This window comes from Notolepis coatsorum (assembly GCF_963971535.1).
Source record: "Notolepis coatsorum genome assembly, chromosome: 3".
Lineage (NCBI taxonomy): Eukaryota > Metazoa > Chordata > Actinopteri > Aulopiformes > Paralepididae > Notolepis > Notolepis coatsorum.
The window spans coordinates 169,070,704-169,087,940 of NC_140167.1; the positions used below are offsets into that span (position 1 = coordinate 169,070,704).

The window sequence follows — 17,237 nt, forward strand, 5'->3', positions numbered from 1 at the left end:
TGGTAGGATAATCAGAGTAAGTTTGATGAAGTTATAAGCTGTTTTGTGAAATGTCTTCTTTCGGTTTCACTGTAAAAGTCTGTGAGGAAATCAACGGAGCGATTATCAGTGCGCGGCCGTAATGTGCTTGCGTGCACGTATAATATTGATCATCTAGCGTTTATTTGAAAACGATTCATAAAAAGGCCGACGAATATCAACGTTGTGGAATATTCCACTAAAAGACGATTTTCATAGAATGCTCCAGAATGAGCTGTTTTTTATATCAAAACGGGGGCTTTTCTAACTGCTCTGAAATGGAAACGACGCGATAAAAAAACAATCTGCCTTCACAGCACTGACTGGAAAATAGTCTTTGATAATGCGATGGGCAGATTAGACACATAGCCATAATTTAAAACATAGATTAGGCGATATTAACGTTAACATTGGCGCCGATGGTGGCATTCAAGCGGTAAAACGGAAAACCAGGCGTGGCACTGAAAGAGTTAATGTACTTTTATAGTTTATATTATGTCTTTATTATGCTTATTGTCATTATTGTTATTATTGTTAGTGCTAGTGTTGTTAGTGTTTTTGTTATTAAGTCTACTGTATTGTGATGTCTTGTTCTATGTATGTTTTGAAAAGATTAAATTAAAACATTTATATAAAAAAAAAAAAAAAGAGAACAGCCTCTCCCTGAACGTCAGAAAAACAAAAGAGATGATTGTGGACTTTAGGAGGTCGGGGGTCAGGGACTACAGCCCCCATAGCATCGACGGGGCACCGGTTGAGCGAGTGAACAGTTTTAAGTACCTCGGAGTCCACATATCCGAGGACTTGACATGGACCACACACATTGACAGTGTTATCAAGAAGGCCTCTACTTCCTTAGGCGCCTAAGGAAGTTCCAAGTGAGTCAGAAGATCCTTAAGAACTTCTACTCATGCACAATAGAGAGCATCCTGACTGGCAATATCACCTCCTGGTTTGGGAATAGCACTGCACAAGACCGTAGCAGACAACAGAGAGTGGCCCGTTCAGCCGAACGCACAATTGGAGGGGGGCTTCCCACTCTCCAAGACATTTACAACAAGCGCTGCATAGGTAAGGCTAAGAGAATAATCAAAGACCCCAGCCACCCAAACAACTGCCTCTTTGAACTGCTGCGGTCAGGCAAGCGATACCGGAGTCTCATGGCAAGCACAGAGAGACTCAGAAGGAGCTTCTATCCCCAGGCCAGCAGGATGCTCAATGAACAATAACACTATGTAACAAACCATCAAAATCACCCACAGCACACACATCCACACTCACTTTAAATAAACAACTCACTGTAGCACCCACTTTACTCACCATAGACACTTAACACACTTTATTATTGATAAGAGATTTGAAGATCTCTCACACCTCATTGCACCTCACCACCACAAGGTGGCACCACAAGCTAAGCTATTGTATATTGTTGTAACTCTGTTACCTTCTCTGCTCTGCATTGTGCATTGTGTATACATTGTACATACTGTATATATGTACATTGAAAATGTATGTTTTGTTTACACTTGTTTACATACTTGACTTTCTATTTTATACTTATATTATACTTATTTTTTACTATTTTTATTTTATCTAGCACACTCTCAGGAGCAAAACAGAAAGAAGCATTTCATACAAAAGTATTCTGTATTTCTTTTTTTTATCCACTTTTTCTCCCCCTGTTTTTCTGTGTTTTTCTCCCATCCCAATTTAGTCGTTATGTCAATTTCCCCCCTCCCCTTCCTGGTCGTTGCTCGCATGTGCCACCAACTGGTCGGTCTAGGGAGCCCTGAAGTCTATCAGATGCTTCCTCCGAGACATAGGAGACAGCCAGCAGCATCTTTTCACTTGCCAGTGCGGACTCTCATTGGCGAGGTGTAGCGTGTGGGAGGTCACACTACCCTCGCCATCTCCCTCCCTCGCTGTGCAGGCGCCCTGACTGACCTGTAGGAGTCGCTGTTTACAACGACCAGAATACCACCCCACCGGCTTCCCTCCCGCTGACTCTGCCAATTGAGCCAGTATGACGGCCGGCCAAGCCAGAGGCAACGCTGACAGCCGGATTCGATACCAGTGTCTCTCGCGTTGGTGACGAGCGCTTAGTCCGCTGTGCCACCCAGCCACCATAGTATTCTGTATATATATATATTTTTTTTTATCTCTCTTTCTCCGATTTTTCTCTGTTTTCTCCCCGTCCCAATTTAGTCGTTTGTGCCAATTCCCCTCCCTCCCCTACCTGGTTGTTATTCGCATGTTTTCCTACTGGTCGGTACAAGGGAACCCTGAAGTATCCACATGCTTCCTCCGACACGTGCGGCGACAGCCAGTGGCTCTCTTCTCACCTGGCAGCGAGGTCTCTCATTGGTGAAGTGTAACGAGTGGGAGGTCACGCTGCCTTCCTCAAGTCCTGCCTCCGCTGAGCAAGCGCCCAGACCTGACCTGTAGGCGTCGCTGTCCACAACGCCAGTTTCCCAACCACGGCTTCCCTCCCCCTAACCCAGCCAAACAAGTTAGTATAGCGATCAGCCCAAGCCAAGGCAATGCTGACTCCGAAAGTCGAGACCGCAGTCTCTTGCATTGGTGACGAGCGCAATCTCCGCTACGCCACCTGACCGCCTTAGTATTCTGTATTTCTGTATGACAACTAATAAAGAAACTTGAACTTGAAACTTGGAGGCTGGTAGGTAGCTACCCTGATACTAACACAGCTCTCCCCACTACATTAAGACACCCACCCTTGGTACTAACACAGCTCTCCCCACTAGACTAAGACACCCACCCTGGTACTAACACAGCTCTCACCACTAGACTAAGACACCCAGCTACCCTGATACTAACACAGCTCTCACCACTAGACTAAGACACCCACCCACCCTGATACAAACACAGCTCTCACCACTAGACTAAGACACCCAGCTACCCTGATACTAACACAGCTCTCCCCACTACATTAAGACACCCACCCCTGGTATTAACCCAGCTCTCCCCACTAGACTAAGACACCCACCCTGGTACTAACACAGCTCTCACCACTAGACTAAGACACCCAGCTACCCTGATACTAACACAGCTCTCACCACTACATTGTGTGCTAGCCGGATATGACAATTTATCGCTTGGATGCCAGCACGTTAATCAATGGGAGGACGAGCACATTTGCGAGCGATTAAACTATATCTTAAATTATGGCTGTATCTAATACACCCGTCGCTTATCAATGACTTGCTTGCAGTCAACATGTACAAAACGGATTGTTTTTTCATCAGTACATTTCCGTTTTATACCATTTTGAATACGAGTATAGTTTTGGAGATTTCTAGAAAGAAAAAAAGATTCCGCGATAATAGCCATTTACTGGAATACACAAAACACGTTGTAATTTTCCGGCTGATTTATGAATAGTTTTCAAATAAACGCTAGATTATCGAGAGTATTTGTGTTCTTATGCACAATACAAAAGCGGGCTGAAAAATCAATTATTCGTGCCGTGCTCAGCGCTTAACGCCAAACACACACACACACACACGTTGTGAACGCTGTGAAAAACAACTCTGATTAACCCAAAACTGGTAAAATAGAGTCCTTACCTCAGATCAGATGTTCTGCAAAAAGATGAATCCAATTCCTGATCGCCATTCCAAATATTGATCGCGTTTATTGATCCAACGTTATAGTCCGAAATGCATAATCGAAAGCTGCTCTGAGCCTCCCCAGTGAATCTGGTAACAGACACTGCTTGCCAGAGATGGGGAAACCCTGGACCGGAGTTTTTCTCTGATGCACTTTTTCACTCAATCCAATCTAATGATGTGCATTACCATCCGGGAGACGATAGGGGGCGGTATTTGCCCTTTTCGAGCTCAGAGCCATTCCCAATGATAACGTCAGGCTGGACGGATGAAAAATGAATGGATATCGCTAATAAAAGAAATAACGATTAAATAACGAGAAATCTCATTATTGGCAACCAACGCATGGCGAGAAATAATGAGAACTCTCGTTTTTGGCAACCAATGTGTTATCAGCCCGCGGGTTGAATGCCCATCACGAGAATATTCGTTTATTTTTTTTTATTAGCGATCTGAATTCATATTTCATCAACCAAGTCTACCGTTGGTAAGCCTGCCACACCAGGCGCCAAGATGTGAAAAATGCGCCCCCTATCGTCTCCCAGATGGTAATGCACTCTTTTGGATTGGACTCAATGAAAATTGATGAGAAAAAAAACCTCCGGAATCCACATTTTACTTCTCACGCATGTAACCGGAGCCGATCAGATTCATTCTGGACCCTCAGGACAGCGTGTAATATGTCTTTACAGTACGTAGCATTGGATCAATAAAAGGATCGATTTTCGGAATGGCGATCAGGAATTGGAATAATCCATTTGGATACCATCTGATCTCGGGTAAGGAATCTATTTGACCAGTCTTGGGATGATCAGACCCGTTTTCACGGAGATATAAGCTTTTCCCATATGTGTCCCCCAGGCTGTTTGACTGTGCGAGCGGTCAGGAACTAGGAGAATCGATTTTCAGCGCACGGCACCAGCGTGCATGCGTACACATATACTATCGATGGTCTAGCGTTTATTTGAAAACGATTCATAAATAGGCCGAAAAATTACAACGTTCTAGAATATTACAGCACAGGACGTTTTTTTATCAGAGAATCTTATTTTTTGTCCTTGAAAACGAGGGCTTTTCAAAATGCTATAAAACGGAAATGAACCGATAAAAAAACAATCTGCTTCGACAATGTTGACTGGAAAATGAGTCATTGATGGGCGACGGGCAGATTAGACACATAGCCATAATTTAAAACATAGATTAGGCGATATTAACGTTAACATTGAAGCGGATGGTGGGCATTCAAGCACTAAATGTGCGCCCCCTGCTGGGCACTGAAAGTGTTAATACACCCACCCTGATACAAACACAGCTCTAATCCACTACATTAAGACACCCACCCACCCTGATACAAACACAGCTCTCATCCACTACATTAACACTTTGAGTGCCAACGACGAGATGTCTCGTTAGTTCATGCCAACCGTTGAGTGCCAACGACGAGAGATCTCGTTTATTTTTTTTATTATCGATTTCCATTCATTTTTCATCAATCTAGCTTCACGTTACCAGTGGGGATCTGTCTTGAACAGGGAAAATACCGCCCCCTATCGTCTCTCCGGATGGTACTGCACCCCTTTGGATTGGATTGAATGAAACGCATGGAGAAAAAAAAGTCCTGCTTCCACATTTTACTTGTCAGACAAGTAACCGGAGACGATCCAAGTAATCGCCTACCACCAGAACAGCGGAGAATGTGTGTTTCCAGTACCCAGCGTTGGATCAATAAACGCGATCGATATTTGGAATGGCGATCAGGAATTGGAATAATCTTTTGAGAACATCTGATCTGAGGTAAGGAATCTATTTTACCAGTCTTGGGATAATCAGAGCTATTTTCACCTATATATCAGCGTGTGCCATATGTGTGTATGTGTGTGTCTGTGTGTGTGTGCGATCAGGAAATAAGATAATCGATTTTTCAGCCCGCTTCTATAGCGTGCATAAGTACTATCGATAATCTAGCGTTTATTTGAAAACGATTCATAAATAGGCCGGAAAATGACAACGTGTTTTGTGTATTCCAGTGTATTCGAGTAAAGGGCGTTTATCACAGAATCTTAATTTTTTTCTGGAACTTTCAAAAAACAAGGGTTTTTCTAAATGGTATAAAACGTAAATGAACCGATAAAAAATAAAAAATAAATCTGTTTCGACAATGTTAACTGCAAACAAGTCATTGATAAGCGACAGCCATATTAGACACATAGCCATAATTTAAGATATAGTTTATGCGTTCGCAAATATGAGAGCTCTGTCATTGAAGTGGGTGGTGGCACGCAACGGGGTTCCGGGGCACCAGACCCGTGGCACTCAAAGTGTTAAGACACCCACCCACCCACCCTGATACTAACACAGCTCTCACCACTAGACTAAGACAGCCACCCTGATACTAACACAGCTCTCACCACTAGACTAAGACAGCCACCCTGATACAAACACAGCTCTCACCACTAGACTAAGACACCCACCCTGATACAAACACAGCTCTCACCACTAGACTAAGACACCCACCCTGATACAAACACATCTCTCACCACTAGACTAAGACACCCACCCTGATACAAACACATCTCTCACCACTAGACTAAGACACCCACCCACCTTGATACTAACACAGCTCTCACCACTAGACTAAGACACCCACCCTGATACAAACACAGCTCTCACCACTAGACTAAGACACAAGTAGGTACAGTATATAGAAGCATTATTATGCAGGTATATTCAGATAGATATGGATATATATATATGCTGTAAATATAAATAATATATAAATGTATGCAGAGTTAATGATAGTATAGTCTGTCTTTCTGTCTGTGCCATGCTGTTCCACAAGAATTTGCTGCAACGTGAAACATAGGAGTAGTTGAATATTCTGCACCAGGTCAGACTCCTGTTTTTTTGTATTTAGCAAATAAAGTGATTCTCATTCTGATTATTATGTAGTAGTATGTCGTATTATGCTACTGAATAACAGACTACTCTGACCTTGCCTTCTTTTTGATCAATCTGCTATGAATAATGGACATTACTAGGCATGATGCGTAGTTCATAGTTTTGTCTGTAAGCTAATCAGTTTGCACTTAAAATTGATTCCCATGTTTCACAATTCTATCTTTTTCCAGCAAATAAAAAGAAAAGTGTGAAGCCTGACTTAAGACACATGAACTTCCAGACGTGACAAATATTTAAGCTCTCCGTCAAATAATGTCATACTCAATTAATCTGTGCCGTCCATGTCTTGCTTTATACAGTTTATAAGGAACACGCCAACATTACGGGAAATGCACTTACTATCTTCTCCAGAGTCAGACAAGAAGATGGATACCAATTCCCTCTCTGTGTGTTCAGTAGAAAGCTATCAGGTTGCAAGCTAGCCTAGCTTAGCACTAATGACTGGCAGCAGATAAGGACCACTAGCAACAGCTAGGTTTGGTATCTATCTTCTAAACGCATTTCCCATGATGTTGGTGTGTTCTGGGCCCCTGAATATTTGAAAGGTCATGTGGTTATGGTAAGAGAGATACACAATCATAACACCAGACCTAGAATTATGTCTTGCAGTGTTTCTAAAGTTAAGAGTAAGATAGCAAGAAGCTCCTTTTTTTCTTTTTTTTTCTTTTTTACACATGTGTAGTATGAACTACCTCTGCCTACCAATTTCTATGTTTTTATGTCTTCCCTCGAGGACCACCTTGGAAATAAGTGTTTTAATTAATGCTTTTAGGTGATATCCTCAGGAATACAAATTGGTCATGATAATTTGTTTTTATGATGTGTTTGTAATTTCCAAATAAACATCAATCTGTTAAATGTTAGCTTCAAGGGGGGTTTCTGTCTCTATGGAGGGAGGGGAGTGGGGACACTCACGGGTAAAGGGGCCCGAGGTGGACGGGTTGACGCTGTCCCCACTGTCCCCGCTGTCCCCGCTGCAGGAGACCTCGTCATCAGACTCCCGCAAGGAGGAGCAGGGAGAGGAGGAAGCCTCCACCTCCTCAAACTTCCTCTTCAGTATTCCACTCATGGCCCTCTGCATCTGCACCTGAGAGACGGAGAGACGGAGCCACACATTATTTAATACTCCGCTTAGGACCTGCACAATCCTCAACACACTCAATTAGCTATGAGACCTAGAACTCTCTTACCCACACAGACACATGCATGTTTATGTTTATGTTTATTTAGGATCCCCATTAGCTTTTGCACTAGGCAAAAGCTATTCTTCCTGGGGTCCGGCACGCACAAATGTACAACAGTATTCAATACATTACATTACATCATACATACATTACATCATCATCAACATCAACATCAATACATTACATCACTATCAACATCAGTTAAAAAAGCATTCAAATAAAATAACTAAAATAACAAATAACTAAAATCAAACAAATAGTGCTTCCTGAGCAGCACTCACCGCCATCAACTTAAACACAACCAACGTGAAAATAACTAAAATAACTCAAATCAAACAAATAGTGCTTACTGAGCAGCACTCACCGCCATCAACTTAAACACAACCAACACCTCTTTGCCATAATGGCTCAGTGCATGCTCATCAGCAGATGGCACTTTAACTTCCTCTTAAAGGTAACCTTGGATTCTATTTCAGCTAAGTAGCTTGGCAATGAGTTCCATTCCATTATAGCTCTGTAAGTCACAGAAGATTTTAGTAGATTTGTTCTCGGTTTAGGTGCCATTAGATGGCCTGACGTAGCTTGTCTAGTCATATGGTCATGTTCTTCTCTCATGTAAACTATATGATCATAATACAGTGGTCTTTTGACAACTTGAACATTTCTGAGAAAAGTAATGAGACGGGATTGCAGACGTTTCTCAACCGTAAGCCATGATAATTGTCTATGCATAGCTCCAATGTTAGTGCGCTTTGAACAGTGGAGGGCTAGCCTTGCAGCCTTATTTTGAGCTATTTGTAGTTTTTGTATTTGTGTTTTTGCTGCTGATGACCATATGACGGGACAGTACTCAAGATGTGACAAAACCAGAGCCTGGATGACTTCTTTCAAAGTGGTTGGTGTTAGATACTTTGTGCATTTTCTTGTCACAGCTATGCTCCTTCCTATTTTTGTTATTCTACTGTCAATTTGCTTTGTCCACTTTAAACCTGAGTCAAGAACCATGCCAAGCAACTTAGCCTCTTTTACCTGTTCCACTGGCTGACCAGCCAGAGTCAGGCTTAATTGTGGATCGCTGCTTAATATGTGCCTGGATCCGAATACCATTGCTTTTGTTTTTGCAATGTTGAGTACCAGTTTGTTATTTTTAACCCAGTCTGTTATGGCTTTAAGCTCTATTCCAAGTATATTGTTTAACTCACTACATGTTGATGCTGTACTGTACATTGTCGAATCGTCAGCATACATGATTACCCTAGATTTATTTAATACATAAGGGAGGTCGTTTGTGAATATTGAGTATAGCAAAGGCCCAAGCGAACTTCCCTGTGGGACCCCACACTGCAACACCTTACTTTCAGAAAAGCTCCCATTGAAAAATACTTTCTGGCTTCTCCTAGTCAGGTTGGTCTCCATCCAACACATAGCAACAGAGCCAAAGCCATAGCATTTGAGTTTGTTCAGCAGCAGACTATGATCGATCACATCGAAAGCTGCGCTAAAGTCTAACATCACAGCTCCAACAAGCCTCCTATCATCCATGCTCTTAAACCATTCATCGGTCATTTGGGCAAGTGCTGTGCTTGTAGAGTGACCATCTCTATATGCATGTTGGTAATTCGTTATCAGACTATTACTTAAAATGTAGTTTTTAATTTGGGTGTATACAATTTTTTCTATTATTTTACTTAACACTGGGAGGAGACTTATGGGTCGACTATTGGAACCAGCGAAGGTTTTTCTTTTGTCCTTAGGTAATGGGATAACCTTGGCTTCCTTCCAGATCTCAGGGCACACACCCTGCTCTAGACATTTATTGAAGATGTGACTTAATGGCTTAGATATGTATTTGGCAGTCATTTTGAGCAGTTTACCATCCAAGTTGTCAATACCAGGAGATTTATCATCAGACAGGTGTAAAAGCATATTTTCAACATTTTCCTCTGTAACATGGTGGAACTCAAACATGCACTGCCTCTCCTTCATGATACAATCTTTAATGATGTTATGTGACACTGTGTCATCGACTGCACCCATGGCATTCCTCAGCTTGTCTACTTTATTTGTAAAGTAATCATTAAAATGATTTGCAATATCTGCTGGCTTGGTAAGGAATTTACCCTCTGTTTCTATAAAGGAAGGATGCATGTTTGAGTTCCTCCCCATTATGTTATTTAACGTTCTCCATAATTTTTTTCCATAATTTTTAGAATCACTGATTTTCTGCATGTAGTATTCCTTCTTTCTACATTTATTCAATTTTGTTACCGCGTTTCTTAGTTTACAGTAATGTTGTTTGTCACATGGATTGCCTGTTCTATTTGCGTTTTTTTTTTTAATCATCTCGTTGGACCATCAGACTTCTCATCTCATTATTCAACCATGGTGCACATGCATAGTGACCCCCCCAACACCCACACATGCAACGTGACCCAAACACACGCATAGTGAGCCCCCAACACACACACGCATAGTGAGCCAAACACATGCATAGTGACCCCCCCCCTAACACACACACGCATAGTTACCCAAACACACGCATAGTGACCCCCCCCCAACACATACACACGCATAGTGACCCCTCCACCACACATGCTAAAACACACACGCATAGTGACTAGGGATGGGTACCTTTCACATTTGAACCGATACCGGTACCGGTACCTGTGAATCGATACCGGTACCCAACGGTACCTTTTTTCGGTACTTTAGTCTCAAGAAATTTAATTTACCTACCTCAGTCGTAAAAAAAAAATCCAAACTTCAAATAACTACAATTTCGACAGTTTTCGGCTTGTCATTGCTCCGACTGCTTTGTTGTTGAATCAAGTCAAATCCTAGGTAAGCATATATTGTGCGTGTGAACGTTGACATGAAAAGAAAAAAGTTTAAAAAAAAAGTAAAAAAAGTAAATTTTTTTTTTTTTTTTTTTTTTTTTTTGGTTTCTCACTTGATTCGATACTCGGTAGTACCGACGTGTTTCGGTTCGGTACCTCAAAAGTACCGAATTCGGTACCCATCCCTAATAGTGACCCACACACACAGTAAAACACGCATGCATAGTGACCCACACACACAGTAAAACACATGCATAGTGACCCACACACAGTAAAACACACATGCATAGTGACCCACACACACACAGTGACACACACACACACACAAGTAAAACACACATGCATAGTGACACACACGCACGCTAAAACACACACACACGCATAGTGACCCACACACACGCTAAAACACTAAAGCACACTCTCTCCAGCCACTCCCCGTGCTCCCAGTCTCCTGGTCATTGATCACCTAGGCACCAAGCAGCAGGGATAGAGGATGAAAGCTGCTAATTGAGAATTACGTCGCTGCACAGGAAGTTCTACAGTGCTACAGTCATTAAAACACAAGAAGAAGAAGCACCAGACTGCACTGCTGCTACAGTACAGCATTCATTAAAGAAGAAGAAGAAGAAGAAGAAGAAGAAGAAGAAGAAGAAGAAGAAGAAGAAGAAGAAGAAGAAGAAGAAGAAGAAGAAGAAGAAGAAGAAGAAGAAGAAGAAGAAGAAGAAGAAGAAAGAAGAAGAAGAAACACCAGATGACTCCACTGCTGCTACAGTACAGCATTCATTACAACACAAAAAGAAGAAACACCAGACTGCACTGCTGCTACAGTCATTACAACACAAGAAGAAGAAACACCAGACTGCACTGCTGCTACAGTCATTACAACACAAGAAGAAGAAACACCCGACTGCACTGCTGCTACAGTCATTACAACACAAGAAGAAGAAACACCCGACTGCACTGCTGCTACAGTACAGCATTCATTACAACACAAAAAGAAGAAACACCAGACTGCACTGCTGCTACAGTCATTACAACACAAAAAGAAGAAACACCAGACGACTGCACTGCTGCTACAGTCATTAAAACACAAGAAGAAAAAACACCAGACTGCACTGCTGCTACAGTCATTAAAACACAAGAAGAAAAAACACCAGACTGCACTGCTGCTACAGGCATTAAAACACAAGAAGAAACACCAGACGACTGCACTGCTGCTACAGTCATTACCATAGATATCTATAGAACACTAGATAGCTTAAGGCGGAGTCACCAGCGTCACTGAACCGCCGCCATCTTGCACAGGTCAGCCTTGAGTGAGAGTGAGTGAGCTGCACAGACAAAAATACTCATAACTCGCTGAAATATTGATGGATTTACAAACGGGTTGGTTTGCTATAAACATCAAAGAGTTATTATACTGCATAGGCCTACTTATAAAATAAAAAAAATTTAAGATGTTTTTTTTACAAACCGCTTGAATCATAGCCACGTTAATAATGCTTGTAATAAACCAAACCGTTTCTAAATCCGTCAATATTTCAGCGAGTTATGAGTATTTTTGTCTGTGCAGCTCACTCACTCTCACTCAAGGCTGACCTGCGCAAGATGGCGGCGGTTCAGTGACGTCGCTCTCCATTGGCCGGCAGCGCGGGCAAGCTATCTAGTGTTCTATATATATCTATGGTCATTACAACACAAGAAGAAGCTACAGTCATTACAACACAAGAAGAAGAAACACCAGACTGAACTGCTGCTACAGGCATTAAAACACAAGAAGAAACACCAGACGACTGCACTGCTGCTACAGTCATTAAAACACAAGAAGAAAAAACACCAGACTGCACTGCTGCTACAGGCATTAAAACACAAGAAGAAACACCAGACGACTGCACTGCTGCTACAGTCATTACAACACAAGAAGAAGCTCTACAGTCATTACAACACAAGAAGAAGAAACACCAGACTGAACTGCTGCTACAGGCATTAAAACACAAGAAGAAGAAACACCAGACTGAACTGCTGCTACAGGCATTAAAACACAAGAAGAAGAAACACCAGACTGCACTGCTGCTACAGTACAGCATTCATTAAAACACGAGAAGAAGAAGAAACACCAGACTGCACTGCTGCTACAGTCATTAAAACACGAGAAGAAGAAACACCAGACTGCACTGCTGCTACAGTCATTAAAACACAAGAAGAAGAAACACCCGACTGCACTGCTGCTACAGTACAGCATTCATTAAAACACAAGAAGAAGAAACACCAGACGGCACTGCTGCTACAGTCATTAAAACACGAGAAGAAGAAACACCAGACTGAACTGCTGCTACAGTACAACATTCATTAAAACACAAGAAGAAGAAAAAGAAAAAAACAGACAGTTGATGTTTTATTTTCTCTCAAACCCACGAACAAGGAACAGTTTAATTAAAGTGGAAGTTTAAAAAACGTCCTGAGCAGGTTTAAATCAGCCTGCGGCAAATAAATAGCAGGAATTATGTGACTACACTTAATTGCTGTTTCACCTAGAAAACACAATGTATTGAAAGGGAAATGATAATAAATTGAAAATAACCACTGGCTTCAAAATTAATTAACTAACATCTTGTGGGAAATTCAAATAGCCCATCTGTAGCCCATTATACGAATGTAAAGGATTCGTGTGTGTGTGTGTGTGTGTGTGTGTGTGTGTGTGTGTGTGTGTGTGTGTGTGTGTGTGTGTGTGTGTGTGTGTGTGTGTGTGTGTGTGTGTGTGTGTGTGTGTGTGTGTGTGTGTGTGTGTGTGTGTGTGTGTGTGTGTGTGTGTGTGTGTGTGTGTGTGTGTGTGTGTGTGTGTGTGTGTGTGTGTGTGTGTGTGTGTGTGTGTGTGTGTGTGTGTGTGTGTGTGTGTGTGTGTGTGTGTGTGTGTGTGTGTGTGTGTGTGTGTGTGTGTGTGTGTGTGATTTAGGCGGGCGGGGGTTGCAGCCAGGGGACATGTCCCCCTCAACATTGAGAAGAGGTAAATGTGTCCTCTCTGAAAAATATAGCTAATATGAAACACAGCCCCCTCCTCAAAAGAGGTAACAAAATAAAGTGTCCTGGGGGATGACCACCAGGCCCCATGCTTAAATGTGTGTGTGTGTGTGTGTGAGAGAGAGAGACAGTGTGTGTGACAGTGTGTGCAAATGTTTCCACGATTCCCAGGTCTTTCCTTTTGAATAATTCCATTCAGTGCCAGAGGTGAAGGTAAATATTCAAGCATTCACAGGAGATAATGAGAAACATGATACAGGTATTGCCACCCAGTGGAGCTGTGAGGAGCAGCTGATTAAGAGGGTCAGAACAAAAGGCTCCCGTTGGAACATACAGCTTCCAACAAAGCAGACCAGAGTATAGGAGGAAAATAAATCTATACTTGGCATCTTGCGCCTCCTATGAGAGGCTATAATAATATACCTAAGCTGTTACTCTGCCCTGATCATCTTTTACAGACACAGTCGATAAGTGTTTTTAAAACGTGGAAAAAAACAAGGTGATATAGCCTTTCATCAATGTATCCTCGATACGTACTGTACAGCCACCCGGGCCGCCATGATGTACGGCCACCCAGACCACCATGATGTACGGCCACCCAGACCGCCATGATGTACGGCCACCCAAACCACCATGATGTACGGCCACCCAGACCACCATGATGTACGGCCACCCAGACCACCATGATGTACGGCCACCCAGACCGCCATGATGTACGGCCACCCAGACCACCATGATGTACGGCCACCCAGACCACCATGATGTACGGCCACCCAGACCGCCATGATGTACGGCCACCCAGACCACCATGATGTACGGCCACCCAGACCACCATGCTGTACGGCCACCCAGACCACCATGATGTACGGCCACCCAGACCACCATGATGTACGGCCACCCATACCACCATGATGTACGGCCACCCAGACCACCATGATGTACGGCCACCCAGACCACCATGATGTACGGCAGGGTTCGAAATTAACGGGGGCTTGGGGCATAATGCCCTTGAAAATGGACAAAATGCCCTCGAAAATCAGTTAAGGGGGGCACAAAATGCCCCAGACAGTTTACTAATTATATATATATATTTATCCGGTAATGGCGCGTCTGTGTATCGTACGGTTCAGATGACGCGCAAATAAAAAAAAAATCATTTGGCGGAGGTGAGCACTGGCTGCTGCAGCAGCACTGCAGCTGAGCCAGGTGCTAGTCAGTTTGTGTACAAATGGCAAGCACAATCTAAATCAATCTTCATTACGACTTTAAAAACATAGCCATTAACATTACATAGGCATACACACATCTTGCCATAGCGTTAGCAGTTTGTACAAAACAACGCACGTTTTAACTATAGAATCAGCCCGCGAGACCAATACAGTCAACGAAATGTTACCGTAGCTACTAGCTAGCAGAGGAGGAAATGGGAGTCTGAGAGGCGGGGTGTTTAAAGACAATGATAGGCGTTTATTCAACATCCAAGAAGGCTAACATACAACTGTGTTTTACTAACTCCAACCGGGACTATTGCCGCTTTCCCACTGCATGCCATCACCTCCTAACGTTACCGGAGCTACCGGAGCTGATAATAACATTGCCTGAGCTGAAGGTGAGTGACACTAAAATGTCCGTGGGGACCCGGCGCCAACCCATAGATAGTTCCAACTCGGAGGTACTTCCCAAGGTGGGGTCCGGGAGGGGGGGGGGGTTCGAGCTGGAGCATAATATGTGTGTAGGTTTTTAGATAACAGGTATTAGGGGTATATCTTATATAAGACAATTAACTAAAATGTGATTTCATTGGATGTGCTCTGACAATTAATGCTTGTATATCTTATCGTGTGTTGTCATGTTTGTTTATGTGTTTGTTTAAAAAATAATTAAAAAATTAAATACAGATAGTTCCAACTCACCGAATTACGTAATCCACCACAGTTGCACTCAATATTTAAATAATGTTAGTCTAAATAAATGTAGACAGATACATAATAATTTCAAGCAGAACACAAATCTTTCCATTAAGAACTGACAATCAGGGAATTTAAACATGGTTGACATTGTTTTTTTGTGTTTATATTAAAGAAAGGAAAGTCTAGTGCTGGCTGAGCATATTGTTTGTTTGCACTAAGTTAATACTACAAATGTAGCCTATATTTTTCAGTCAGTTCGGTCTTTGTGTGCCAAACATTATTTAAGGCTGTAAACACTGTAACACTGTAAACTTTTAAATTTTTTTTTAATAAATGAGAAGCATGTTTAGATTTGAGTGTTAAATTTTTTTTTATAAAAATTTACGTATATCGAACCGAACTGAAAACCGTGACCCCAAAACCGTGATACGAACCGAACCGTCCATTTTGTGAACCGTCCCACCCCTACCGTTTATCATAAAAATTCAGTGCCCCCGAAATACAAAAAAAAGCCCCCGAAAATCAATTAAGGGGGGCAAAAAAAGCCCTTGAAATTTTCTTTTAATTTCTAACCCTGATGTACGACCACCCAGACTGCCATGATGTACGGCCACCCAGACCACCATGATGTACGGCCACCCGGACTGCCATGATGTACGGCCACCCAGACCACCATGATGTACGGCCACCCAGACCACCATGATGTACGGCCACCCAGACCACCATGATGTACGGCCACCCGGACTGCCATGATGCTGCTATGTATTTTCTAGTGTATTGCTGCTACTTATTTGTACATTTCTTACTGTTTTATATGTCCTGTTTTTATGTTTGGGGACAACGGATGGAAATTAAATCCGGCAATTTTTACACTCCACTGTGTTCATTAATTTTGCATTGTCTCGTCCAAATAAACAAATAAAGTAAAGTACGATATTATTATTACAGAGGGCCGTGATATTCTATGTCTGCACAGACTCAGGCAGAGGGAGTCCTGGCGGCACAGACTCAGGCAGAGGGAGTCCTGATGGCACAGACTCAGGCAGAGGGAGTCCTGACGGCACAGACTCAGGCAGAGGGAGTCCTGATGGCACAGACTCAGGCAGAGGGAGTCCTGATGGCACAGACTCAGGCAGAGGGAGTCCTGACGGCACAGCTCCAGACTCCAGTGTCAACCGAGAGATGGGAACCATTAACACTTTCAATGCCAACAACGAGATACCCCGTTTGTTCATGCCGACCGTTCATTGCCAACGACGATAGATCTCGTTTGTTTTTTTATTAGCGATTTGAATCCATATTTCATCAATCTAGTCTCACGTTAGTCCTGCAAACTCTCTCTGAGCTCCATTGGGAAAATACTGCCCCCTATCGTCTCCCTGTGGTACTGCAACCTTTGGAATGGATTGCATGAAAACACATGGGGGGGGGGGGGGGAAATCCAGCTTCCTCATTTTACTTCTCAGACAAGTCACCCGAGAGGATCCAAGTCATTGCCGAGCCCCAAAACAGCGTGAAATACATATTTCCAGTACCCAGCATTGGATCAATAAACGCGATCGATATTTGGAATGGCGATCAGGAATTGGAATAATGTTTTTGGAGAACATCTGATCTAAGGTAAGGAATCTATTTTACCAGTCTTAGGTTAATCAGAGCTTTTTTCACAGAGATATCAGCGTG

At 42.7% G+C, this 17,237-nt stretch overlaps 1 protein-coding gene across 1 annotated transcript in view; it reads right to left on the reverse strand.

Moving 5' to 3' along the window:
• csrnp3 (cysteine-serine-rich nuclear protein 3) overlaps window positions 1-7,686 on the reverse strand; it is a gene marked incomplete at both ends in the record, with an annotated part of 46,908 nt that extends 39,222 nt beyond the window's left edge. The window contains one exon of the mRNA XM_084311429.1: window positions 7,521-7,686. Within this exon, the coding sequence (XP_084167555.1) occupies window positions 7,521-7,686 (166 nt within the window). The remainder of the gene's footprint in view (window positions 1-7,520) is intronic.
• Window positions 7,687-17,237: the final 9,551 nt, after the last annotated feature.